The following is a 26,949-nucleotide window of genomic DNA, read 5'->3' on the forward strand; positions in this document are numbered from 1 at the left end:
GATACATGTAGCCAAGTTGTATTGCTGAACAATTTTAGCAGTTCTTATCAGAAGCCTGTTGATTTCTGTGTACACATGCCAGCATTAAGAATGATTATAATTACCAATTTATTGAGAGTTTACTATATGTTAGCATGCTGTGCACTTTAGATGCATTGTTTTACTTAATCTTCAAAAAACATTGTAAGTTGAGTATTACTTTTCCCGTTTTACAGAGGAGGAAACTGGGGCCGAGGGGTATCCATTTATTGATAATCTATATGTCATCTGATATCACATACATGAGATCTACAGTATGATACAAATGAACTTCTTTACAAAACAGACATACTCATCGATATAGAAAATCACAAAGTTAATAAGGGAAAAAGAGAGGAGGGTAAATTGGAAGGTGTGGGTTAATAGATACCCACTACTGTGCGTAAAATAGTTAAACAAGGTCCTACTGTGTAGCACAGGGAACCATATTCAGTATCTTGTAATAACCTATCATGGAAAAGAATCTGAAAAAGAATATATGTATATATATTTATGGATATATAAATACATTCTTTTTCAGATTCTTTTCCATTAGGGTTATATATATTATATATAATATATTAATATTATATGTATAACTGAATCACTTTGCTGCACACAAGAAACTAACATAAAATTGTAAATCAAACTACATTTCAATAAAAATAAATATATATCAAACTAAAAAAATATGAAAGAAGAAATGTTTTTGATAATTAAACTACCATTTTAGGCATCCATGTGCAGGATTTTGCTTAGTTATACTGGCACATAGGGGAGTGATTTAATAACTTTAGATAATTTCTTATGATGTGTGATCAACAGTAATATTTACCTGTGCACTTTCCCCAAATCTTCTTTTTGGTATTTATTTACCCTCAAAGCACCAAACAAGTAAACTACCTGTTTTTATAATGCAATTATTGTCTTATGACCATATGGTCTAGAGAGTAAAGTGTGCTAGTTACCAATCCATTGCAAACAGACATTCATGGAAGGACCTTGAGCAGATCTCAGAATTCCCCTCTTGGTTTTCTCTCATTTCCTGCCTTTCGGACTACCAGATTGCTGTTTCTTTTGCTTGATCCTGCTATTTGTAGGCACTAGTTTTTCAAATTAGTTCAGGTATTCAGTTAAAAACAACCTTAGATTTACTTGATTTAATTTAATCATTATTTTTATGAGCCCTATATTTTATAAAGTCCATTTGAAAGGGCTTCCCTTGTGGCTCAGCTAGTAACAAATCTGCCTGAAATGTGGGATTTAATTTGGTCATTATTTTTATAAGCCCTATACTTTATAAAGTCCATTTAAAAACAGCTAACTCAAAACAGTTCAGCTGCTCATCTGGGACAGTAGTTCTTAGCTCTGGCTCAGCATTAAAATCTCCTGGGACTTTTTTTTTCAGCTATGCCAGTGGCTTGTGAAATCTTAGTTCTCCAACCAGGGATCTAACCTGTGGCCCGTGTACTGAGAGTAGAGTCTTAGCTACTGGACTACCAAGGAAGTCCCCTCCTAGGACTTTTTAAAGCCCAAAAGTGCACTTCCACTAGGAAAATGGAATCAAGAATCTTCGCTTGTGTCTGACTCTGTGCGACCCCACAGACGGCAGCCCACCAGGCTCCCCCGTCCCTGGGATTCTCCAGGCAAAAACACTGGAGTGGGTCAAGAATCTCTAGAGGTGGGCAAAGGCAGGTTTAAAATCTCTGCTGGTGATTTACATGTATGAGCAGAGTTGAGAGCCTCAAATTCTAGCTCCTTCATTGTCATCTAGAAAAACCAATCAAGTCAATCTTGGAAACAAAAATTTGAAATCATAAAACAACATTGCTTTAGGGAATGCTGGCTTCCCAGGTGGCTCAGAGGTTAAAGCGTTTGCCTGCAATGCGGGAGACTTGGGTTCGATCCCTGGGTTGGGAAGATGCCCTGGAGAAGGAAGTGGCAACCCACTCCAGTATTCTTGCCTGGAAAATCCCATGGACAGAGGAGCCTGGTAGGCTACCGTCCATGGGGTCACAAAGAGTTGGACACGACTGAGCGATTTCACTTCACTTCACTTGCATTAGTAAGATTTGGGTCACAAATTCTTCCTGTCTACTGTCATAAAAGTTTAGCCTATACTGTAAGCTATGGTAGCTTGCATTTGAGAGATCTGTTCTACATTGAGATTCACTGTTACTGAGTTAATAAAACCGAATATTTTCTTTTTCCTTTGACATTCTACACAAGGTTTGGAAAATACTTAGACTGGGGTTGGGCGTAACATCTGATGTGAACTAAGTCCAGGGGCTTTTGTTGTTGTTCGGTTGCTAAGTTGGGTCTGAGGAAGAAGAAGGCGAGATCCCTAAATAATGAATTTAACCATGGTGAACAGCTGGCTGATCAGTTTTCAAAGACGGTCACTTGCATAGATTTCTTCTTCTTTTGAGTTCCTTTGCATTTATTTTTTTAAAGTAATTTCATTGAAATACAGTTGATTCACAGTATTGTTATTAACTTAAGCTCTACAGCAAAGTGATTCAGTTATACATATATACATTCTTTTTCATATTCTTTTCCATTATGCTTTATTTCAAAGGATATTGAATGTACTTCCCTGTGCCATACAGTAGGACTTTGCTGTTTGCTGCTGCTGCTAAGTCGCTTCAGTTGTGTCCGACTCTGTGTGACCCCATAGACGGCAGCCCACTAGGCCCTGCCGTCCCTGGGATTCTCCAGGCAAGAACACTGGAGTGGGTTGCCATTTCCTTCTCCAATGCATGAAAGTGAAAAGTGAAAGTGAAGTCGCTCAGTCGTGTCTGACTCTTAGCGACCCCATGGACTGCAGCCCACCAGGCTCCTCCGTCCATGGGATTTTCCAGGCAAGAGTACTGGAGTGGGTGCCATTGCCTTCTCCCATATATAGTAGTTTGCACTTGCTAATCCTAAACGCCCAATCTTTCTCCCTTTTTCTGCCACTTCCCCTGCAACCACAAGCCTGTTCTCTATATCCATTTCTGTTTTGTAGATATATTCATTTGTGGTGTATTTTAGATTCCACATATAAGAGATATCACATGGTATATGTCTTTCTCTTTCTGACTTATTTCTCTTAGTATGATAGTCTCTAGGTCCACTCATGTTGCTGTAAATGACATTATTTAATTCTTTTATGTGGCTTAGTAGGATTCCACATATATATGTGTATATGTGTGTATATGTGTATGTGTGTATATATATGTATATGTGTGTATGTGTTTATATATGTATGTATGTGTATATATATGTATATGTGTATATATATATATGTAGTTGTGTGTGTGTGTATATATATATATATGTGTGTGTGTGTGTGTGTGTATACACACGTCACATCTTTTTTATCCACTCACCTGGTGATGGATTATTTCCATGTCTTGTCTATTGTAAATAGTGCAGCTATGAACATAAGGGCTCATGTATCTTTTTGACTTAGTTTTGTCTTGATATATGCCCAGGAGTGGAATTACTGGATCCTATGACAATTCTGTCTTTGTTTTTTTTGAGGAATCTTTACACTATTTTCCATAGTGGCTTTACCAATTTACATTCCCATCAACAATTGTTGACATCGTTGCAGTTACCTCCCAGTAGGTGAACATATAACACCATCTCATTTAGAGCAGACTCTCTGCCTGAGATAATGCTTTCTGGTTATAGTTACTTAGAAAAAATTAATTTCTATTAACAGTTATCATCATCATTTCTGATTGTATTCCTTATGTCTGGTGAACTCAGCAACTCGGATCCACAACCAGTCCAGATAGCTCACTGCTCTCTCTACAAGTTTAAATGTGAAAGTCAGGCTGGGAATGAGATATAACCGACCTGCCAGTCTTCACATCACCTGCTACATGCAATCCTAGGCCTATTTCATTTTTAACTTGAGGCTCAATTGATTTCCAAGATTAAATATGCATTTGATTCTGAACTTTCAGATCCATTTGTTATTAATACAACTGGAGAGCTAATCAGTCACTTCTTGCTCATAAAACACATACTAGGCAAATTCTTCTCCTGTGTTCTTATTCCTTCTCTTTGCAGATTTTTGATAAATACTTGAGTTGGCAAGATAATTCTGCTGCTGGCAAGGTGACCGTCTAGGATCGATTTGCTGCTGTGGTGTATAGAAGATTTTGTGTTCATTTTATTTTTAATTTCAGAACCTCCATTGATGTCTCAAGTTCTAATTTTATGGGACAAGTGTCTCATTCCTTTATGTTTATTCTCCAGATGAGAACACAGAAAAGAGAAAAATAAGTTATTTGTCCATGGAAGCCACTCTCTTTTTTTTGTTTGATTCAAGGGTAAAAATGGAATTATCAAGAGGAATGGGCCCACTCTGTGCCCTGCAAGCAATTTCCCATAAATATTATTTATCAAAATCAAACTTTGATAAATCTTGGATTGCGTGTTCAAGGTTGTAACCTTATAGAAGAACTTGGTATCTGTATATTTGTAACTACTGATGAAAAGAAGATTCATATGCTTTGATTGACAACTGGTTGGAGGTCCAGGTCACCTCATATGATTACCTGAGTAGATCCCTACTTTGCCCAGGCATCCAGGTGGGCAAGGAAAAATAGAAAGAAAGATATCTGACCACCAGATTTGCAGCATTGAACCTTATCAACGTGACCTTTCTGTGTTGAAAGCCTACAGCCTGTGTTGAGGAAATAAAATTAAAATAAATATTTTTTACCAACCCAAGAGTCCTCCTCACAAAGGTAGTAGAGAAGAAAAAGCACTTTTATTATTGACTAAGCATTCAACCAGACTGTGATGTCTATCACAAGCACCAAAAGATCACAAAGACAGAAGACATCTCACCCTTCATATAGCCAAGTAGGTTTAACCCATTATATATACATTCTCAAGATAAACAATAATTCGATTTACCCTCAGATAAGAGGACTTGACAAATAGTGTTTATTCCACATAGCTCATTCTAAATCACCTGGTAATTGGGAGGACAACCTGTGTTAGTTCATTGACTTTATACAAAGGAAAAAGAAACTTCTCCTATCTTTATGATAGGAGCTATTTTTACAACTTTGAGCCAGGTGTCAACTAAAGTTAGACTCCCATCCTTCCTGAGAACCTAGGAGAAACTTAGAGATAAGGCTTCTTCAATCTCCTTGGATGTTTACCTTTAAAGGAGATGGTTGTCAAGTCCTTGAGGCTCTTCTGAGTCTTAAAACTGATAAGATGCCCATCTAGATTTCACAAGGATGTATCTCCATTTCCAAGAGAGGAGACAAGTTTTCTGAAACAAATGCTCTAAGAACAAGGGAGGGAAATTTCTTCCTTTACTTTCAGCAAGGGTAATTAAGCCTCTCAAACATTTTTATTTGTCCTTACACCTGGCTGATATGAAGTAGTACCAGAATCTGAGAGTCTGATTCTAAAATAGCCACTAAAGAGAAACAAGTCTCATTGATTTTTCTTTTCTCAGGACTCAGTTATAAATATTATAGGAGCGGTGAGGGTTTGACAGTTTGGGGGTTTTTCCTTCAAAGTCATTTCAATAGATTCATGTTGGGTTTTATATTATAATGAATCATGGTAAAAGGCTGAGCAGAAGTCGGAAAGTTGAAGGACTGACCTTCTTGTGGGCATTAGCTTTTCGAGATAAACAAAACAAAATAATAGAATCAGGGTTAATAACTATTCAGGGCTCAGGTCACCAGATATTAAATTTTTTTGACTCCAAATTCAACATTGTCTTTCCTAGAATCCGTTAGACCTGCATTCTCTACCTACCATCCTATCCACATAGGACCTTAGCTGCTGAATATTTTGTCACTTCTGTCTTGTGGATAATAAATTCTAATGCTAGATCTTATATTTTTACACCAACTTTAGTAGTTATGCAAATGTCCAAAATATATTTTAAATGTTTCAGAAAAAATTAATATGTAACTGTTAATAAATTATTAGATACATTTTCTGGAAATGACAATTTGCTTTGTATACCTGAAGTCTGGCTTCATCTTTACAAGAAGACATGTGTAGATCATGCTCTTTCATTTGACAGATAAGATTGTTCAGAGTTGGTTATATATTGAAAGGGAAGGAAAAATCAATTTACACAGCACATTCTTTAAGAAAGTGCTTCTGTCACACTGGCTTAAAGTTTCACAACACTGCATCACTTATTACCTAAAGTTAACTTTAAACAAAAACCACTTTTGGAATGTGACTCTGTTCAAAATTGCAATTTTCTGAATATCTTATGGTCTTTCCTGTATATATTTTTTTATTCAAAATAACTTTGTTGTACAGCTGGTGACAGGATATTATACTGAGCCTTCACTGCTGGGAAGTAGCCTGAAAATAATAATGTATTTATTTTATTAATGATTTACATATTTCTTAAATGTAGACATTTGTTTTTCCTGAGTAATTCAGCTCCTTACCTACATTGAGATTGGCAAAGAAAATAGAAAAATCACAAAAGGTATAAAATGTTGACTCAACCTGTCATAACATCATGTCATTTCAAACCAGCTGCTGAATGGTGGTGGTAAACACGGCTTTGACCTTTCAGTGGGTTCAGAGGAGATGAGAAATGGTGCTCAGTTTCCCAGCCTGGTGTCAGGGCATGAGATGCCCAGTCCTCTGCTATCTGATCTAATTATTTCTATAATTATAACATCTTACATTTGAAAGAGAATTGAGAGGGCCTTTTGTCCAATATTTAATTGTATGTTATAATCCCGTATATCCTTAAATTCTCTGTTGAAACTCTTCTGGGGCAGAGTTTACCATTTACAAGTCAAACATGTTATATGCTTTAATATGGATGAAACAAACTAATGACTGTATGACCAACAAAAACAAACGGGAAACATTGAACAAATAAGTATTTAATTACGAATACTGTGTTCTTGGGCATGGTATTTAATCTTTTAGAGCCTCAATTTCATTCTCTGTAAAGTTAGAGCAAAGGATTATGAAGATTTACATTCATGTGTGTAAAGTGTTTAGTAAAATACATAGCCCTTCATAAGAGTTAGTCAAAGATGATGATTTCTTTAAATATCTCAAATACCAAATGTTGCTGCTGCTGTGCTTAGTCGCTCAGTCGTGTCCAACTCTTTGTGACCCCATAGACTGTAGCCCGCCAGACTCCTCTGTCCATGGGGATTCTCCAGGCAAGAATACTGGAGTGGGTAGACTATCCCTTCTCCAGGGGAACTTCCAGACCTAGGAATCGAACCAGGGTCTCCTGCATTGTAGGTGGATTCTTTACCATCTGAGCTACCCAGGAAGCCCACCAAATGTTGCTACTCTCAGGAAAATAAAAAACATGCTCATTTTTATTTGTTAGAAGGAAAAAGGAGGTGATGTCATTGAGGCATTTTTCTCCTTTTGTTCTAAAACTTCAGAGAATTCAAATGTTGAAAACTACAACTCATTTATTTCATGACTATTGGTTTTCTGTGGCCAGAACAAATCAGTACAGGAGTGCAGCTACCTCTTGTTTTTAGCAACTTTTCCTCCACCTCCTCCTAATCTGGCAAAGGAAGGCTCTCCTCCATGACTCGGGCATGTCCTGTTCCTCTGTCCTGCTCAGCCACTTGGCTCTGCTGCATGCAGTTTTCCTGTCTGCTTCCCTCAGGCCTTGCACGTCCCCCGTATCCCCGATGGAGAGGCTCTGAGCCACAGCTCTCTCAGACCGTGGCTTCTTCACCCCTTGGTCTGGCTCAGGACAAAAAACCAACCAACAGAACAAACAAATAAAAACACTGAACTGATTTGTAAAACAGAAACAGAGTCACAGATGTGGAAAACAAGCCTGTGGTTACTGGGGGAAATGGGGGAGAGGGAGGGATAAATTAGAAGGCTGGTATTGACATATAAACACTGCTATATATAAAATAATCAATGAGGCCCTACCACAGCACAGAGAACTATACTCCTTTTCCTATGATAGATACACACTACTATGTATAAAATTGATGACTAATAAGGGCCTACTGTGTAGCACAGGGAACTATACCCAGCGTTCTATGATGGCCTATGTGGGAAAATAACCTAAATAAGAATAGATGCGTATACATGTGTAACTGAATCACTTTGCTGCACACCTGAAACTAACATGGCCTTGTAAATCAACCATACTCCCCCCCCGACCCAAAATTAAAACAAAAACAACAAATCACAAAACAGAGTTGCCTGCAGAAGAGACACTGACCTCCCTCAATTTCCACTAGCGTTTTTGGAATGTTCCGTTGATAGCCATGCACTGGCACCTGCAAATATATAGTTGTAGTCTTTCTTTTCAATGTCATTTTATCACATTGCTCTATTAGAGTACAGTTTTAGAACTAAATTTCTCTTTTGTCCTCCTCTCTGATATTTCCTTTTATACTTCTTTCTAGACTGGTATAATCTGCTAATACTGATCTCACTCAGTTAAGTTTACCTTATCTGCTCCAGACCATGTAATCTTATCAAACAGAGATTGAAGGATAAAAAAATCAGTGGAACCACCCCACTACTCCATAGCAGCCTTGGGAAGCCAATGGAATTAATATGTGAAAAAAAAGGCAAGAGGTTCATTTGCTGCCTCCTGCTTTTGTAATGTCCCATTTTGGAAATCCAATCCCAATTCACTTTACCTTCTTTGTGATTTAGAGGCTACATTTTAGGGAATGATGCATTTAACACTAAAGAAGAAGTTGGCAGCAGCCAAGTCATTGAAGGATGAGGGTTGTGGGTGGGATATGGCAGGGCTGTTCCTCAAGGTGGCACCAGCCCCTCAAAGCCATTGTCACCCCTTGCAGGAGGTCAGAACTGCTGTGCTGAGCTCTGGAGAGACCGGGGTCTGATTTGAAGGTACCACCGGGTGTCTTTATCCTACCATTAACTGTATAACAAAAAAGAAAACAGCTACCGAGAAAAACAACAAACAAAAACTTCCTACTCCAAATCATTTTTATATGAAATGCTATACCTGGGTATGAATGGGCATGTTTTTTAAAGTTCTGTCTCCATTAACCTGACTACTGTTTCCTCTTATTTTGCAGCAATGAAGATCGAGCGGAAGTGAACACTCAGGCTGGGCTGAAGTTTTTGGAACGCTGGTGCTAATCACTTGCTAGATTTAACTTTTATCACTCTTTTTTCAGCCTTAGTGTTTTCCTTATGAGCTGCAGTGAAACTAAAAAAGTTCCCTGCGGACATATAACATGGCAGTAGTCACTAACACCCTGCTTAGAAGAGATTTCCCTACTGTTTCTCCCACCACTCTTAGAGCCTTGAATGCCTTCCATTAAGCTGACAGCAATACTAACACGCCCCTCTGTTTAGCAGGCAAATAAAAAAGAAACATGGGGAAATAGACGGATGGGCGTGATGATTTTTCAACACCAGTTTTATTTTATGCATACGTTACTGTCTGAATGAGGTTATATTTCCCTACTGCTTAATTATTTTTACACATTAAAAAAAAAAAAGTAGCTTTTTGCAAAGGAGTCCCTGCCTGCTTTCAGGGCTTCACTGGGAAACTCTTGAAGGTGTGAAAGCTGGTATTGACACAAACACGCGCTGTTGTCCTGTTTGGGTTCTGCGCTTCCTGGGACGTGCAGACCGTCAAGCGTAGGTCGTGTTGCTGAGCTGTCCTCCATCACTGTTTCTCTGACTGTCACCACGTGATTCTTGCAGAGGCTGCTTCAGAGTTAGTTTGTACCCATCATCTTGGGAGCAGCGGAGACCGGAGAGCAAACCACCCTGTCGCAGACAGTCCCGGGAGCCGCCCACTCTAGCACACCCAGTGCCCGCCATATTGGCCGTGTTCCCTTTCTTTTCTAGCTGCCACCCCTAGCTTCCAGTCCTCACCTTCTCCAAGTGGCTGCTTTTGTCTTGTCTGCCCAGTTGGGGCAATACACCAATGAAGAATCCACCATGGTTCTGGACATCGAGCCCCTGGTAGCAGAGGACTCGGTAGACACTGCGTACCCTCGTGCCCAACTCACATTCTCCTTGGAGCCATTGCGCCCTCAGACCATTGCTCCATCACCCTCATCATCCTGCCCAGGGCAAAGCAAGGAGAGCTGCCACAGAACAGTTGGCCTCCTCATCCTCCACGCACCATTTTGGATGGCTCCATTGTATTGCAGCAATAAAGATGGAGCAGAAGTGAAGAAAAACATCCTGTATTTCCAGTTGGTGCCTGGAAATACAAAGTCCTCATCGTCTCCTTCATTAGTGGGTGAGGAGAAGTGGAGCCCTAGTAATGCTTTCTGCTCATTTCTTCTCCCCCAAACACTACTTCTCTACCTGCTAGATTGTGTGAGGCATCGTTTTACATTATTGATCATCATCTCTAGTATACACTGTGTTCTGATGATGTGTCCAGCACCACGAATTTGATTTAACCTTCACAATGAGCCTGTGGGGCAGGTAATAGGAGTATTCATATTTTATGTTTGTGAGAAGAGCAATATTTTTATATTTGTGAGAAGAGGCTCCGAAAGGTTAAATCAAGCTAGTAAATGCTAAAGACAGAACTAACACCAGATAATCAGGTTCTAAGACAGCCATTTATTCAATTGTTTGTCCATTCATCTTTGACTTTGAGAACAAAAGGTTGAGTTGATCACACTCCCTAGTTCATTGCTCTTATAAGTTTGGGCAAGACCCCTCTCCTGTCTACTTGTTCGGACGATTGATTGGTTAACTTTTCTAAGGATTTCTATCTTCTCTTTTCCTGCTATAGGTACACATTCTTGTGTTTAATATATATTCTTTACCTATATATGTTTTGAAGATGTGCATTCTTTTTTGCTGCTATATATTTAATAAACGTAAATGATATTATAGTTTATATTTTGTTTTGTTTTTTTCCCCCACTTCACCCTGTGGTCTGTAAGCTCTATTGCTCTGTAAACGCCTCAGCTACCTGAGGTCCTTCTTCACATCTCAGCTACCCACCTGCCCCCTTCACATCTCAGCTACCCACCTGCCTTCTTCACATCTCAGCTACCCACCTGCCGTCTTCACATCTCAGCTACCCACCTGCCCCGGGGTGAGCTCTCAGAGCACCTCTCTCTACCCTGTACCAGTTGTGACGTCTAGTAAGTCCCCTACGTGCGAACCTTCAAGCTGTGAATTTTCAAAGATGTGAATGTGCATCTGGTTCCAGTAAGTAACCAGACCCTGGGCCATCGGCATCAGGTGTGAGCGAAACTGCAGTTTGTCCTGTCTCCTGTTGCTGATGACCCTTCAGCTCTATCTCCCACCTCCTCTCCATCATCTGGTCAGTAACACTTCTCACCTATTTGCTCAATGCCAGCTGCTGCAGTCCTGAACTATTGTACTTTTCAAGGTACTATACTGTAAGATTAAAAATGTTTTACTTTTTGTTCGTTTTTTTAATGTATTTTTTGGTGAAAAGTGTTATAAACTTATTACAGTACTGTACTATACAGCCGACTGTATTAGTTGGGCATCTAGGCTAACTTTGTTGAACTTATGAACACACAGTACTTATGAATACACTCTCAGAATGGAACTTGTTTATAGGTACGGGACTTATTGTATATGGTTTCTCGTAATCTCCTATGTACCTTTATGAGAATTTCTCTAGAATTGTATATACACACAGGTTAACAATTATTTGATTTTAAGTCTGCATAATCAGATTAGATCTGCTTAATTGGACTACATCCTTCCACATTACTATTCCTTTGAATGTAAGTCCTCATTTTTATTATCACAACAATGTGTTAGGGCTCTTATGTCTCCAACTTCTCTGTACTTGAAGATCTGAACTATGAAAACTCAGGCTTTACCATCATCAAAGGCAGTGCTTAAGATAGGAAGTTTGTTTGAACATGTTGTCCTATCCATGCTAAATTTTCCAATTCTCAGAAACTTCTAGACCTTCTAAATCAGTGCAGTTGTCCCTTAGGTATTTTTTCTTCATATCATTGATGAAAAGACCTTGAACCTGAAGGATTATTTGACTGAGGTCACCAAGGTAGTGATGGATAAACCCAGCACCAGGCCTTTTGCTCTCGCTACTGTGTTATTTCTACCAAAGCGAGCTGCATCTGAGTGCCATTGTCCAATCTGTTCAGTTTCTCAGCAAAGATCAGAGTGCTGAGAGCACAGGCACAGGATGGACAAGTTGATGGTGGGGAGAACCAGGAAAAGAGCGTGCTTTTCAGATTGGTTGGTGATAGTGTCACTGCCCTGAGCAACTTGGGAGCACAGTGGATGCTTGGAGGGAAGAAGGTAGCAGGGATAGATATACATTAGGTGTGGAACAGACAGGTACTGAGGCTGTCTTTATTTGGGCTCCCTGGTGAGTAGATTTAAAGACAAGTATTTAGTGTGTGATGACTTTATCTTGGAGGTGATTGCAGTTCAGTTCAGTCACTCAGTCATGTCCAACTCTTTGCCACTCCATGAACCACAGCACGCCAGGCCTCCCTGTCCATCACCAACTCCCAGAGTCCACCCAAACCCATATCCATTGAGTCGGTGATGCTATCCAACCATCTCATCCTCTGTCTTCCCCTTCTCCTCCTGCCCTCAATCTTTCCCAGCATCAGGGTCTTTTCAAATGAGTCAGCTCTCTGCATCAGGTGGCCAAAGTATTGTAGTCTCAGCTTCAACATCAGTCCCTCCAGTGAACACCCAAGACTGATCTCCTTTAGGATGGACTGGTTGGATCTCCTTGCAGTCCAAGGGACTCTCAAGAGTCTTCTCCAACACCACAGTTCAAAAGCATCAATTCTTCAGCACTCAGCTTTCTTCACAGTCCAACTCTCACATCCATACAGGACCACTGGAAAAACCATAGCCTTGACTAGATGGACCTTTGTTGGCAAAGTAATGTCTCTGCTTTTTAATATGCTGTCTAGGTTGGTCATAATTTTCCTCCCAAGGAGCAAGTGTCTTTTAATTTCATGGCTTCAATCACCATCCACAGTGATTTTGGAGCCCAGAAGAATAGTCTGACACTTTTTCCCCATCTATTTGCCATGAAGTGATGGGACCAGATGCCATGATCTTCGTTTTCTGAATGTTGAGCTTTAAGCCAACTTTTCACTCTCTTCTTTCACTTTCATCAAGAGGCTCTTTAGTTCTTCTTCACTTTCTGTCATAAGGGTGGTGTCATCTGCATATCTGAGGTTATTGATATTTCTCCCAGCAATCTTGATTCCAGCTTGTGCTTCTTCCAGCCCAGCGTTTCTCATGATGTACTCTGCATAAAAGTTAAATAAGCAGGGTGACAATATACAGCCTTGACGACCTCCTTTTCCTATTTGGAACCAGTCTGTTGTTCCATGTCTAGTGACCACAGACAACCCTGATAAAGGAATGAAGGAGTGAGCTAGAGAGGGGAGGAGCCAGTGAAGAATCATCCTAAGACCAGTGACTTCAGTGGGTGACCAGAGCTCATCCTCTTGGCCGTGCTTGGGTGGCTTCTAGGACACAAGGTAGAATGTGTTCTCACAGTTAATTAAACTCAGAGTAAATTGGGGCAGTCATTCTAAAGCTGGACTATCAACCTTTCAGATCAGATCAGTCGCTCAGTCATGTCTGACTCTTTGCGACCCCGTGAATCACAGCACACCAGGCCTCCCTGTCCATCAACCTTTACAAGCCTGATTTCTTGATACGGCTTTTAAAAAAATTAATTTTATCCTGGAGTATAGTTAATTTACAGTGTTTCATTAGTTTCAGGTATACAAAAAAGTGGTTCAGTTATACACATATATCTATTCTGTTTTGGGACTTCTCATGGTGTATTTCCAATCGGATTCTGTCTTCTTGTAAAATTTCAATTTGGAAAAAATGGGAAGTCCCTTGAATATTGCCTTTTATAGCCTCTGAAGTAACCTACAGGAAGAAAGAGCTCATGGAAACCTTAAGTAATAAGGAGAATTCTGAGAATCTTATTTATTAGGGAAGCAGACAATTCTGCAATTAGGTCTAGGAACAAAAATCTTAACTCTACTGCCTTGCATTTTCATAATTGATAAAAACTATCTATTAGAAATGAAATAAACGAGAATGAGAATGAGAAGATCATCTGTTTTGTAAGAAGGAAAGACTGTTTTGCTTAGATCAAGTCTGGAGGCCTTAGAGTAATCAAATAGTAGTTAGGAATTATTACTGAATTTGTTTAAAATATATATTACATTTTGGGGACTTTCCACATATTCTTGTGGTCTGTTGTAAAGTTATATTTCCCTCATGTTTTAGAACATATTATTCTCAATATATTTGACTAGAAAGACTTTTTGTTTACTATTTTAATGAACACACTTTAATTTTTTCTTATAAAGGTTTTCTAGTGGATTTATTTGGAATTATTCAATAATATCCCTTCAGCACCTGAGTCTAGACTTTCCTTAAGTGAACACTCTGAGAATAAATTTTTTAAACATGAAACTATACAATAGTCAGAGGAAGCTTAGTAAATAATGTTAAAAAAAACAACATTTTCCAGAGGGCTACAGATGGTGACTCAGACCCTGAGCAGAATCTCTAAGATGAAAACAGTGAAAAAACCAAAGCAATAGAAAGAAAGAAATCTCTGTGCAATATTTAGCTGAAGGCATGCTTTGTGGCTGGAGAAGGCAATGGCACCCCACTCCAGTACTCTTGCCTGGAAAATCCCATGGACGGCGGAGCCTGGTAGGCTGCAGTCCATGGGGTCGCTAAGAGTCGGGCATGACTGAGTGACTTCACTTTCACTTTTCCCTTTCACAAATTGGAGAAGGAAATGGCAACCCACTCCAGTGTTCTTGCCTAGAGAATCCCAGGGATGGGGGAGCCTGGTGGGCTTCCATCTATGGGGTCGCACAGAGTCAGGCACTACTGAAGCGACTTAGCAGCAGCAGCAGCATGCTCTGTGGCAGTACTGATAGGGGCAAAACGTTGGATAACAATGGGGAGCGGACTGAAATCCATGCCCGGTCATGCGCTCCCTCATCACCAGGCTCCCTTCAGACCACAGCTTGACCTTGAACCATATCCTAGGCTCCGATCTGACTTCCCCGAGGGGCTGATCCCTTAACTCTATGGACCCTATTTTTAGAAAATTTGCCATATTCAGCTCTCTGATGCAGCTGTGATTTCAGGCTCCAGGACCAACCTACATAGCAAAGGGAATAGGAGAGATTTGACCTTAGACTTGAGCTATTGTGGTTATGAATTGAATGATAAGCTATGGTGAAGGTGACCTGTGCTTTTTCACTGTCTCAGTGGTAGATAATAATATGGGGAGAAACAGCGAAAAGTGCTGTTAATTAAAAATGCACTTGACTTTCTGGAAAAATGCCCAGAAAACTTTTCAGCTTCTATTGATTGGCTGCATGAGAGGTGGGCTTCCTTTAGAAGACTTAAATGGAGCAGAAGAGTCTCTTTTGTTTTATAAGATAATTTGGGGGGTCTTATTACCAATAAGTCATGTCAGGCCATTTCCTAAGTAGTAAGTGCTTTATCTCTACAATTTATAGGAAACATAAATGGAAATCTGCAGCTGACTGACCAGTCCTTTCAGCTTGTATCCTATTTCCATGTAAGCCTGGAGCCAGAATTTAACTAAGGAAATGTGCTTTGTACACCTGTTAAGGTTCTGCTTTGTTGAACTGCCCTGTGGAGCGAGTTTCAGATATTTCCTATGAAGAGAGTGTCCTTGGCTGTCAGGGCCAGTCCGCACACAGCCTCAGTGAAGGTTTTCCTGGCAGACACTTCCCTGTCAGCTCTCAGGCCCTGGGCTTTCGGGGTGTCACAGCCTGTTAGCACTGCCGCCAGATTCGGGGATGGGAGGGAGGCACGCAAGGGAACAAAAGCAGATGGGGTGTTAAATCGGTCTTCCATTTTAAATGTGGTCACAGTTCTCCAGTTTCTAAGTGTTTTCCAACTAACTGGGTTGGCCAAAAGGTTTATTCAGGTTTTGCTATAACATCCCAGTACATTCCAGCTCACACACACACACGCACACACTTTCTCTCCCTCACATACGAATATACACACACAAATAGACACACTCCTGTACTTCATTACTAGCAGCTGAGTTATAAGCATTCCTTGGTTTTCATTCTGATGGCTGTAGAATCATCTACACTCCCTTTTGAATATTTCAGTACAGACCAGTGAGTGCCGATAGGATGGTTTGTGTAAGCGTTTCTGTAAGAAGATCCTAGGTGCAAGGGGCTGAAACAGTTCTTCTCAGCCAGAATGGCAAACTGGATGCCAGTCTTCCCAACCTGCATCCTCTATTCACGAAGAACCCTTTTGTAATCTTGATCTTGAGCTACAGAGTCTAGGTGTGTGTTCAGAATGACTCACACAGAGGTTCAGGTAGCCATAATCAAATGCTTATAGTTTATGTTCAAGAGGAAGCCTGTTACCTCTCCTGCCCTGATGTGTTGCAAATTGGCTCTTTGATATTCCTTTCCTCTGGGCTCTTCTTCCTCCTCCTTGAGGACTGTTCTCTCTGATTGTCTAAATCAACCCAAATTCCCAGTACTCCCCTTATCCCTGGGCAAGTGGGGCTGATGCTCTGGAAACTGAACTTTAAGGGTCGCTGAGATTTGAAATGTTTTTTTTAAAAAATGTCTGAACCTCTCTTTAGTTGCCCAAATGAGTCAGAGTCAACAGCACCACCAAAACGAGGCATCCTGGGCTTGGATAAGAAACTTTGCGGGCCCCGCCTAGACCCTGTATCTCCACTTCAGAGGCTCTAAAGCCTCTACATTGTGCTTGAGGCAGCTAGGTCCTCTAAGATGCATAGAGATGCATGCTGGAGGGTTGTCCCATGTCCCAGTTTTAGGAAATTGATCTGGTGAGTGGATCGTCCTGGCTGCCTTACATGTCATTTGTTTCTCAGAATCGTGCAAGATCAGGCTGACTCGAATTGCTTATACTTGAATTGCTTATTGCTTGCATTGCTTATACAGGCAGAGACGCCACAAAACATAGTCTTCCTGCAGTGTTGGTGCCTTTGTGTCCTATGCATCTTTCCTTCCTCCAAATTTCCAAACCACTATTTTTTCCTGCAGGAAAGAAATTCTCTCTTCCCAACATTTTGCTTCTAAAATGGAAACTTATTTGTCCTAATTCCTGGTGCCAGTTGGAGCCCACTGTCATCGATGGTGTAAGATGGGACCTAATTCTTATCCAAGAGATTTAAGAGGAAATCTGCCTTTTAGTAAGAATTTCTTAGCTCTCAGAAAGACACACAATAGGTGAGTGAAGTCAGCAAAAAGGCAGAGTGGTAAAGCCAAAACCTGACCTCTGTGCACTGATGTTGAATTGCAGCTTAAGAGACAGAGTTCTGGGTGAAGTAGAAAAGAATAGCTCTATTCCAGGTGCCAAACAGGGAGTTCAGGAAGCTACTGCTTAAAAGACTTCAACTCCTTGATGGATTTCAGGGATATATTTATAAAGACAGGATGAGGGAAGGGGTTTGTGGGATGTGTGGTCAGCTTGTAAACATCCTTCTGATTGGTTGGTGGTGAGGTAACTGGGAATCAATACCATCAAGCTTCTGATTCCAACCAGTCTGGGATCTAAGTGCTTGTGGGCAGCACACAGTTAGTTCCTCCTACCAGGTGGGGGTTTCAGTATCTGCAAAGCAGCTCATAAGACATGCTCAGAATATTATATATAGTCCTAGAGGAGGAACTAAAGGTCCTAGACTTTGTTCAATGGCTAAAGTAATTATTATTTTGTTTTGCTTGACTGTTTTCCTTTCTTTTTGCATTTTCTCACTTCTGGTTACATTTATTCTTTGATTTAAGTTTTTTCTACAGACAAAAGGCAGGCAGAGGATGTGGGTGAGGGGTGGGAATGCCTTGTAGGCTCCCACTTGGTTACAATAGGAAGTCCCATTCCCTCCTTCCTCCCATGGAGACACTAATTCAATAACAATACAGGGACCAGTTCTTTTTGTGAGAGAATCAGAAGCCAGTTAAGTCAAGCACAGATTCAGGTGCATCAATTCAGGTGCAGCCAGTAGGAAAATTTATGGTACTGTCTTACAACAATTTTTAGCCCTGGCATGTGGCTATATGGTTGAGAGGAAAACTCTCAACTCCTGAAGAAGGAGAGAAAAGACTGGACCTGTAGCCCACCGTGCTGACTGTTGGGGAACTATCCAAAGAACTGATTTCTTTCTCAACTCATCTTGAGAATGTATGGGAACTGGCATAATCTAGATGCCCAGGTGCTGCTGAGAATGAAACAAGAGCTGGGTGGTGTGCTTCTGCTTCACAATCTGCAATCCACCCACTCTAAGTATATCACTCATATAATTACCCATCAATATACAACTATTACCAAAAGTGGGGTCCAGCTGCTCTCTGATCAAAAGCCAAAAAAAGCAAAATTGGTGGAAAGAAAGTTTGCTTTATTTTGGAGGCCAGGAAACAGGGCTGTGGGAACAGGGAATTCTTATCCAAAGGCTGAATCCCCCCACTGACAATCATGGGCAAGAACTTTTATAGGTGGAGGGAGTGGGCTACATGCAGAAATGGTACATTAGCTCAAACAATCACCTTGAAATTGATCATGAGATGGTCTAATAAGCATCCTGCTTAAGTAGAGTTGATCTTCAGTTCCAGGGTCAGTATGTTCCCATTTCTTTGAGACCAGCTCTTGGAATTGTGGTGGCTTATGTCATGGACATGCTGGCATAAGTCCTTTTGGAAGTCACCAGTAGCCCTATCATAGAGCCTGTAGACTCCAGGACTTGGTCCTCTTAGGCCAAACAACTAATAGGGAGGGAGCACAGCCCCACCCATCACCTGACTGTTGGATTGAAGATTTGCTGAGCAAGGTCTTGCGCACCAGAACAAGGCCCAGTTTTCTCCACATCCAGTACTTCCCATCAGAAAGCTTGCACAAGCCTTTTATCCTCATTCATCAGAGGGCAGACAGAAGGAGTAAGAACTATAATCTCACAGTCTCCAGAAGGAAAACTACAATCACAGAAAACTAACCAAAAAGATCACATGGGTCACAGCCCTATGTAACTCAATGACGCTATGAGCCAGGTCATGCAGAGCCACCCAAGATGGGAGGGTCATGGTGGAGAGTTCTGACAAAATGTGGTCCACTGGAGAAGAGAATGGCAAACCACTTCAGTACTCTTGCCTGAAGAAGCCCATGAACGGTATGAAAAGGCAACAAGATATGACACTGAAAGATGAGCCCCCAGGTTGGTAGGTGTCCAATATCCTACTGAGGAAGAGTAGGGAAATAGCTCCAGAAAGAAAGAAAAGGTTAGGCCAAAGTGGAAATGATGCTCATTTGTGGATGTGTCTGGTGGTGAAAGTTTGATGCTGTAAAGAACAATATTGCATCATAGGAACCTGGAATGTTAGGTCCATGAATCAAGGTAAATTGGACATGGTCGAGCAGGAGATGGCAAGAGTGAACACTGACATTTTCAGAATCAGTGAAATAAAATGGGTGTGAATGGGTGAATTTAATTCAGATGGCCATTAGATTTACAACTGTGGGCAAGAATTCCAAGAAAGAAATGGTATAGGCCTCATTGCCAACAAAAGAGTCACAAATGCAGTACTTGGGTGCAATCTCAAAAAATGACAAAATGATCTTGATTCATTTCCAAGGCAAACCATTCAATAGCACTGTAATCCAAATCTAAGCCCCGACCAATAATGTCAAAGAAAATAAAATGAAGACCTGAGAAAGGATGTCTTTTTCATTAGGGGGAATTAGAATGCAAAAGTAGGAAGTCAAGAGATACCTGGAGTAACAGGCAAGTTTGGCCTTGGAGTACAAAATGAAGCAGGGCAAAAGCTAACAGATTTTTGCCAAGAGAATACACTGGTCATAGCAAACACACTCTTCCAACAACTCAAGAGATGACTCTATGCATGGACATCACCAGATGGTCATAACTGAAATCAGATTGATTATATATCTTTTGCATAGGGAGATGGAGAAACACAATACAGTTAGCAAAAATAAGACCTGAGCTGACTGTGGTTCAGATCATTGACTCTTTATTGCAAAATTCAGGCTTAAATTGAAGAAAGTAGGGAAAACCACTAGACATTTCAGATATGACCTGAATCAAATCCCTTATGATTATACAGTGGAATTGATGAATACATTCAAGGGATTAGATTTGGTAGACAGAGTACCTGAAGAATTATGGATGGAAGTTAGTAACACTGTACAGGAAGTAGTGACCAAAACCACCTCCATGAAAAAGAAATACAAGAAGGGAAAGTAGTTGTCTGAGGAGGCCTTAGAAATAGCTGGGAAAAGAAGAGAAGCAAAATGCAAAGGAGGAAGGGAAAGATAAACCCAGATGAATGCAGAGTTCCAGAGAATAGCAAGGACAGGTGAGAAAGCCTTCTTAAATAAAAAAAGCAAAAAAATAGAAGAAAAAAATAGAATGGGAAAGACTAGACATCTCTTTAAGAAAATCAGAGATGCCAAGGGAACATTTCATGCAAAGATGTGCACAATAAAGGACAGAAACAGGAAAGACTTAACAGAAGTGGAAGAGATTAAAAAGAGGTAGCAAAAATACACAGAAGAACTATATTGAAAAGATCATCATGACCTAGATAACCATGATGGTGTAGTCACTCCCTACAGCCAGAAAATCCTGGAGTGTGAAGTCAAGTAAGCCTTAGGAAGCATTACTGTGAACAATGTTAGTGGAGGTGATGGAATTCCAGCTGAGTTATTTCAAGTCCCTAAAAGATTTTGCTGTTAAAGTGCTGCACTCAGTATATCAGCAAATTTGGAAAACTCCTAGCGGCCACAGACTGGGACAGGTCAGCTTTTATTCCAATACCAAAGAAGGTTAATCCCAAAGAATGTTCAAACTAGTGCACAATTGCTCTCATCTCACATGCTAGCAAAGTAATGCTCAAAATCCTTCAAGCTAGGCTCAATAGCATGTGAACTGAGAAATTCCAAATGTGCAAACTGGATTTAGAAAAGGCAGAGGGTTCCTGGGGTCCAACCCCAGAGATCAAATGGCCAACATCCGCTGGGTCATAGAAAAAGCAAGGGAATTCCCAGAGGTATATCTTCTGTTTCATGGACTACTTTCACTGTGTGGGTCAAACAAACTTTAGAAAATTCTTAAAGATATGAGAATACCACCTTACCTGTCTCCTGAGAAATCTGTATGTAGGTTAAGAAGCAGCAGTTAAACCAGACATGGAACAACTGACTGGTTCAAAACTGGGAAAGTACATCAAGGATGTATATTGTCACCCTGTTTATTTAACTTTTATGCAGAGCATATCATGTGGAATGCTGGGCTGGATGACTCGCAAGCTGGAATCAATATTACTGGGAGAAATATCAACAACCTCAGATGTGCTGAGGTTATGAAGATGTGCTGTGCTAAGTTGCTTCAACTGTGTCTGACTCTTTGTGACCCTATGGACTATTGCCCTCTAGGCTCCTCTCTCCATGGGGTTTTCCAGGCAAGAATACTGGAATTGGTTGCCGTTTCCTTCTCCAGGGGATGTTCCTGACCCAGGGATCAAACCTGCATCTCTTATGTCTCCTGCATTGGCATGCAGGTTCTTTACTACTAGTGCCATGGTGGGAGGTCCCATGGCAGAAAAGCAAAGAGGAATGAAAGAGCCTCTTATGAGGGTGAAAGAGAAGAGTAAAAATGCTGGCTTAAAACTTCACATTCATGTGACAGCCAGAGCTGGAAGGCAAAGGGCTGCTACACTCTCAGCTGCAGAGGCTGGCATCCTCCACCAAACTGTGAGCAGGGTCCTAGTTACTAACCACGTTTTCCTGGGATCCTGGACAGTTGACATCTGCCAGAGGATTGCAGCCTGAGATCTGCTACCCAGAGGAGATACACAGTAAACCTGAGACGGTGCTCTCATGGTGCACCCAGGAAACTACAGGCCAGGACCGGGGAGGTGATTAAGATACATGGTCAACCTGGGAGAGTGCACTTGCCAAGAACATGGTCACCTGAGCTGCTCAGACCTGGGAAGGGCACAAAACACACACTCAACTGAGTATGTGCCCTTGCAGAGTACCCAAGAACCTGAGTGGCTTAGTCCTGGGAAGTGCAGGAAACACAAGGCCCGCCTTGGACAGTGCTCCTGCAGAGCACCCTGGAGCCTGAGCAGTGTAGACCCAGGAAGCACACGCCACCTTGAGCTGGGACAAACCCAGTGTGGTCCATACACAGTGAACACTCCTGATACACGCCAGTGATGTTTGTTTGCAGTGTCCCTCCCTCCCCACAACACAACTGAACAAGTGAGCCTAAGTAAGTGACCACCTTCACCCCCTGGTGTCAGGACAGAAATTAGACAATGAAGAGACTTGCAAAAAGAGGAAGCCAAAATAAACAAAGAAGAGGGAACTGCTCTGGAAGTGACAGGTGCAACAGATTAAAACCCTGTAGTTAGCATTGGCTAAATATTGGAGGTGGCCTATAGACCTGAGAACAAGTACAAGCTGGAACAAGGAACAATCTGAAACTGAACTGACCCCACACTGTCCTCAACAGCTCCAGAGAAATTCCTAGATATATTTTTACCATGATCACTTTTTAATTCTTTTAAGATTTAAGTTCTTTATTACTCCTTTAATTTTCATTTTTATAATCTACTATTACCTTACAAAAAAAGACCCTATTTATTATTTTTGTGATTGATTTTGTTTAGCATTTTTAATTTTTTTTCTGAGAATCTAACCTCTACTCTAGATTTTTAATCTTTGCTTTTAGGTATTTGTTATCAATTTTGTACCTTTAAGAATCTAATTTCCAGTATCCGTTTTCACTTAGGGGTGTGATTACTGGCTTGATTGCTCTCTCCCCTTTTGAATTTTCCTTTTCTCCTCCAGGTAGCCTCTATCTCCTCCTCCCCTCTTTTCTTCTCTATGCAACTCTGTGAATCTCTCTGGGTGTTCCAGACTGTGGAGAGCACTTAGGAAATTGATTACTAGCTAGATTTCTTTCTCTCCTTTTGACTCCCCCTCTTTTCCTCCTGGTCACCTCTCTTTCCCTCTTCCCTCTTTTCTCCATGTAACTCTGTGAACCTCTCTGGGTGTCCATTACTGTGAATAACTGTTTCACCATTAACCTAGAAGTTTTATCATCTGTGCTGTATAGATGGAGAAGTCCTGAGGCTACTGTAAGAATAAGACTGAAAGTCAGAGGCAGGAGACTTAACTCCAAAACTTGAGAACATCAGAGAACTCCTGATTCCAGGAAACGTTAATAGACAAGAGCTCACCCAAAAGCCTCCATGCCTATACTGAAACCAAGCTCCACCCAAGAGCCAACAAGTTTCAGTGCAAGACTAACTCTAATCTGAACCACACTAATTCTCCAGCAAAGCAGGAATACAGCCCTGAGCATTAAAAGACAGGCTGCCCAAAGCCATGCCAAAGCTATAGACACCCAAAAACTCACAACTGGATGCTTCGTTGCACTTCAGAGAGAAGAGATCCAGTTCCACCCACCAGAACACAGATGCAAGCTCTCCTAACCAGGAAACCTTGACAAGCCACCTGTCCAACCCCACCCACAGGCAGCAGGCTCCACAATAAAGAGGGACCATGAACTTACAGCTGACAGAAGGGCACCCCAAACACAGCAATCTAAACAAAATGAAAAGGCAGAGAAATACTCAGCAGATAAAAGAACATGATAAATGCCCACCAAACCAAACAAAAAAAGAGGAGATAGGGAGTCTACCTGAAAAAGAATTCAGAATAATGATAGTACAGATGATCCAAAATCTTGAAAACAAAACACAGTTACAGATAAATAGACTAGAGACAAGGATTGAGAAGATGCAAGAAATGTTTAACAAGGACCTAGAAAAAATAAAGAAGAGTCAATCAGTAATGAATAATGCAATAAATGAGATCAAAATCACTCTGAGGGAACTGACAGTAGAATAACTGAGGCAGAAGATTGGATAAGTGAGGTGGGAGATAGAATTGTTGAAATAAATGAAGCAGAGAGGAAAAAAGAAAAAAGAATTAAAATAAATAATGAAAATCTCAGAGACCACTGGGACAATGTTAAATACTCCAACATTCAAATCGTAGGAGTCCCAGAAGAAGAAGACAGAAAGAAAGGGCATGAGAAAATACTTGAGGAGATAATAGTTGAAAACTTCCCTAAAATGGGGAGGGAAATAGTTACCCAAGTCCAAGAAACCCAGAGAGTCCCAAACAGGATAAACCCAAGGCAAAATACCCCAAGACACATATTAATCAAACTAACAAAGATCAAACACAAAGAGCAAATATTAAAAGCAGAAAGGTAAAAGCAACAAATAACACACAAGGGGAGTCCCATAAGGATAACAGTTGATCTTTCAATAGAAACTCTTCAGGCCAGGAGGGAATAGCAGGACATACTTAAAGTGATGAAAGAGGAAAACCTACAACCCAGATTACTGTACCCAGCAAGGATTTCATTCAGATATGAAGGAGAAATCAAAAGCTTTACAGACAAGCAAAAGCTGAGAGAATTCAGCACCACCAAACAAGCTCTCCAACAAATGCTAAAGGATCTTCTCTAGACAGGAAACCCAGAAAAAGTTTATAAACTTGAACCCAAGCAACAAAGTAAATGGCAACAGGATCATACTTATCAAAAATTACCTTAAATGTAAATGGATTGAATGCCACAACCAAAAGACAAATGGCTGAATGGATACAAAAACAAGACCCCTATATATGCTGTCTACAAGAGACCCACCTCAAACCAAGGATACATACAGACTGAAAATGAAAGGCTGGAAAAAGATATTTCATGCAAATGGAGACTAATACTCATTTCAGATAAAATAGACTTTAAAGAAATACCGTGAAAAGAGACAAAGAAGGACACTACATAATGATCAAAGGATCAATCCAAGAAGAAGATTATCAATTATAAATATATATGCAGCCAACATAGGAGCACCTCAGTATTAAAGGCAAATGCTAACAAGTATGAAAGGGGAAATTAACAGTAACACAATAATAGTGGGAGACTTTAATACCCCACTCACACCTATGGATAGATCAACCAAATAGAAAATTAGCAAGGAAACATAAACTTTAAAGAATACGATGTACCAGTTAGACCTAATTGATATCTATAGTACATATCTCTCCAAAACAATGAATTTCACCTTTTCTCAAGTGCACACAAAATATTCTCCAGGATAGATTACATCCTGGGCCATAAATCTAGCCTTGGTAAATTCAAAAAACTTGAAATCATTTCAAGCATCTTTTCTAATCAGGACTTCCCTGATGGCTCAGACGGTAAAGCGTCTATGTACAATGTGGGAGACCCAGGTTTGAGACCTGAGTAGGGAAGATCCCCTGGAGAAGGAAATGGCAACCCACTGCAGTACTATTGCCTGGAAAATCCCATGGACAGAGGAGCCTGGTAGGCTACAGTCTATGGGGTCGCAAAGAGTCAGACACGACTGAGAGACTTCACTTTTCCAATCACAATGCAGTAAGATGAGATGTCAACTACAGGAAAAATACTATTCAAAATACAAACACATGGAGGCTAAACAACACGTTTCTGAATAACCAACAAATAATGGAAGAAATCAAAAAGGAAATAAAAATTTATGTACAAACAAATGAAAATGAAATCACGACAACACCAAACCTATGGTATTCAGTAAAAGCAGTCTAAGGGGAATCTTCACAGCAATACAAGCTTACCTCAAGAAACAAGAGAAAAATCAAATAAATAACCTGATTTTACACCTAAAGCAACTAGAAAAAGAAGAAATGAAGAACCCCCGCATTAGTAGAAGGAAAGAAATCATAAAATCATTTTTGCTATAGCAAAATATCAACAAAACTAAAAGCTGATTCTTTGAGAAATAAAACAAATGACAAACCATTAGCCAGACCCATCAAGAAACAAAGGAGAAGAAATGAAAATTAGAAATGAAAATGGAGACATCACAACAGACAACACAGAAATACAAAGGATCATAAGAGACTACTATCAGAAACTACATGCCAATAAAATAGACAACTTGGAAGAAATGGACAAATTCTTAGAAAAGTTTAACCTTCCAAAAAAGATGGTAACAATAACCCTGTGTACGAGACAGCAAAAGAGACACTGATGTATAGATCAGTCTTATGGACTCTGTGGGAGAGGGAGAGGGTGGGGAGATTTGGGAGAATAGCAGTGAGACATGTATAATATCATGTATGAAACGAGTCGCCAGTCGAGGTTCGATGCACGATACTGGATGCTTGGGGCTGGTGCACTGGGACGACCCAGAGGGAGGGTATGGGGAGGGAGGAGGGAGGAGGGTTCAGGATGGGGAACACAGGTATACCTGTGGTGGATTCATTTTGATATTTGGCAAAACTAATACAATATTGTAAAATTTAAAAATAAAATAAAATTTAAAAAAACAAAACAAAACAAAACAAAACTGAACCAGAAAGAAATATAAAATCTTAAGACACCCATCACAAGCATGGAAATGAAACTGTAATGAAAAATCTGCCAACAAACAAAAGCCCAGGTCCAGATGGCTTCACAAGTGAATTCTAACAAAAATTTAGAAAAGAGTTAACACCTATCCTACTCAAACTCTTCCAGAAAACTGCAGAGGAAGGTAAACTCCCAAACTCATTTTATGAGGCCACCACCACCCTAATATCAAAACCAGACAAAGATGCCCCCCCAAAAGAAAACTATAGGCCAATATCACTGATGAACATAGATGCAAAAATCCTTAACAAAATTCTAGCAAATAGACTCCAAAAACATATTTAACAGATCATACATAATGACCAAATGGGCCATATCCCAGGGATGCAAGGATTCTTCAATATTTGCAAATCAATCAAGGTGATACACCACATTAATGAGTTGAAAGATAAAAACCATATGATTATCTCAATAGATGCAGA

At 40.4% G+C, this 26,949-nt stretch overlaps 1 protein-coding gene across 1 annotated transcript in view; it reads left to right on the top strand.

The window, feature by feature from the left end:
• The window catches only part of MLIP (muscular LMNA interacting protein), a 278,691-nt gene extending 267,821 nt beyond the window's left edge, over positions 1-10,870 (top strand). The window contains 2 exon segments of the mRNA XM_070361005.1: positions 8,829-8,880; positions 9,072-10,870. Of these exon segments, the coding sequence (XP_070217106.1) occupies positions 8,829-8,873 (45 nt within the window). The 3' untranslated portion in view covers positions 8,874-8,880; positions 9,072-10,870.
• The last annotated feature ends 16,079 nt before the right edge of the window (positions 10,871-26,949 follow it).

Source organism: Bos mutus, chromosome 23 (genome assembly GCF_027580195.1).
Source record: "Bos mutus isolate GX-2022 chromosome 23, NWIPB_WYAK_1.1, whole genome shotgun sequence".
NCBI lineage: Eukaryota > Metazoa > Chordata > Mammalia > Artiodactyla > Bovidae > Bos > Bos mutus.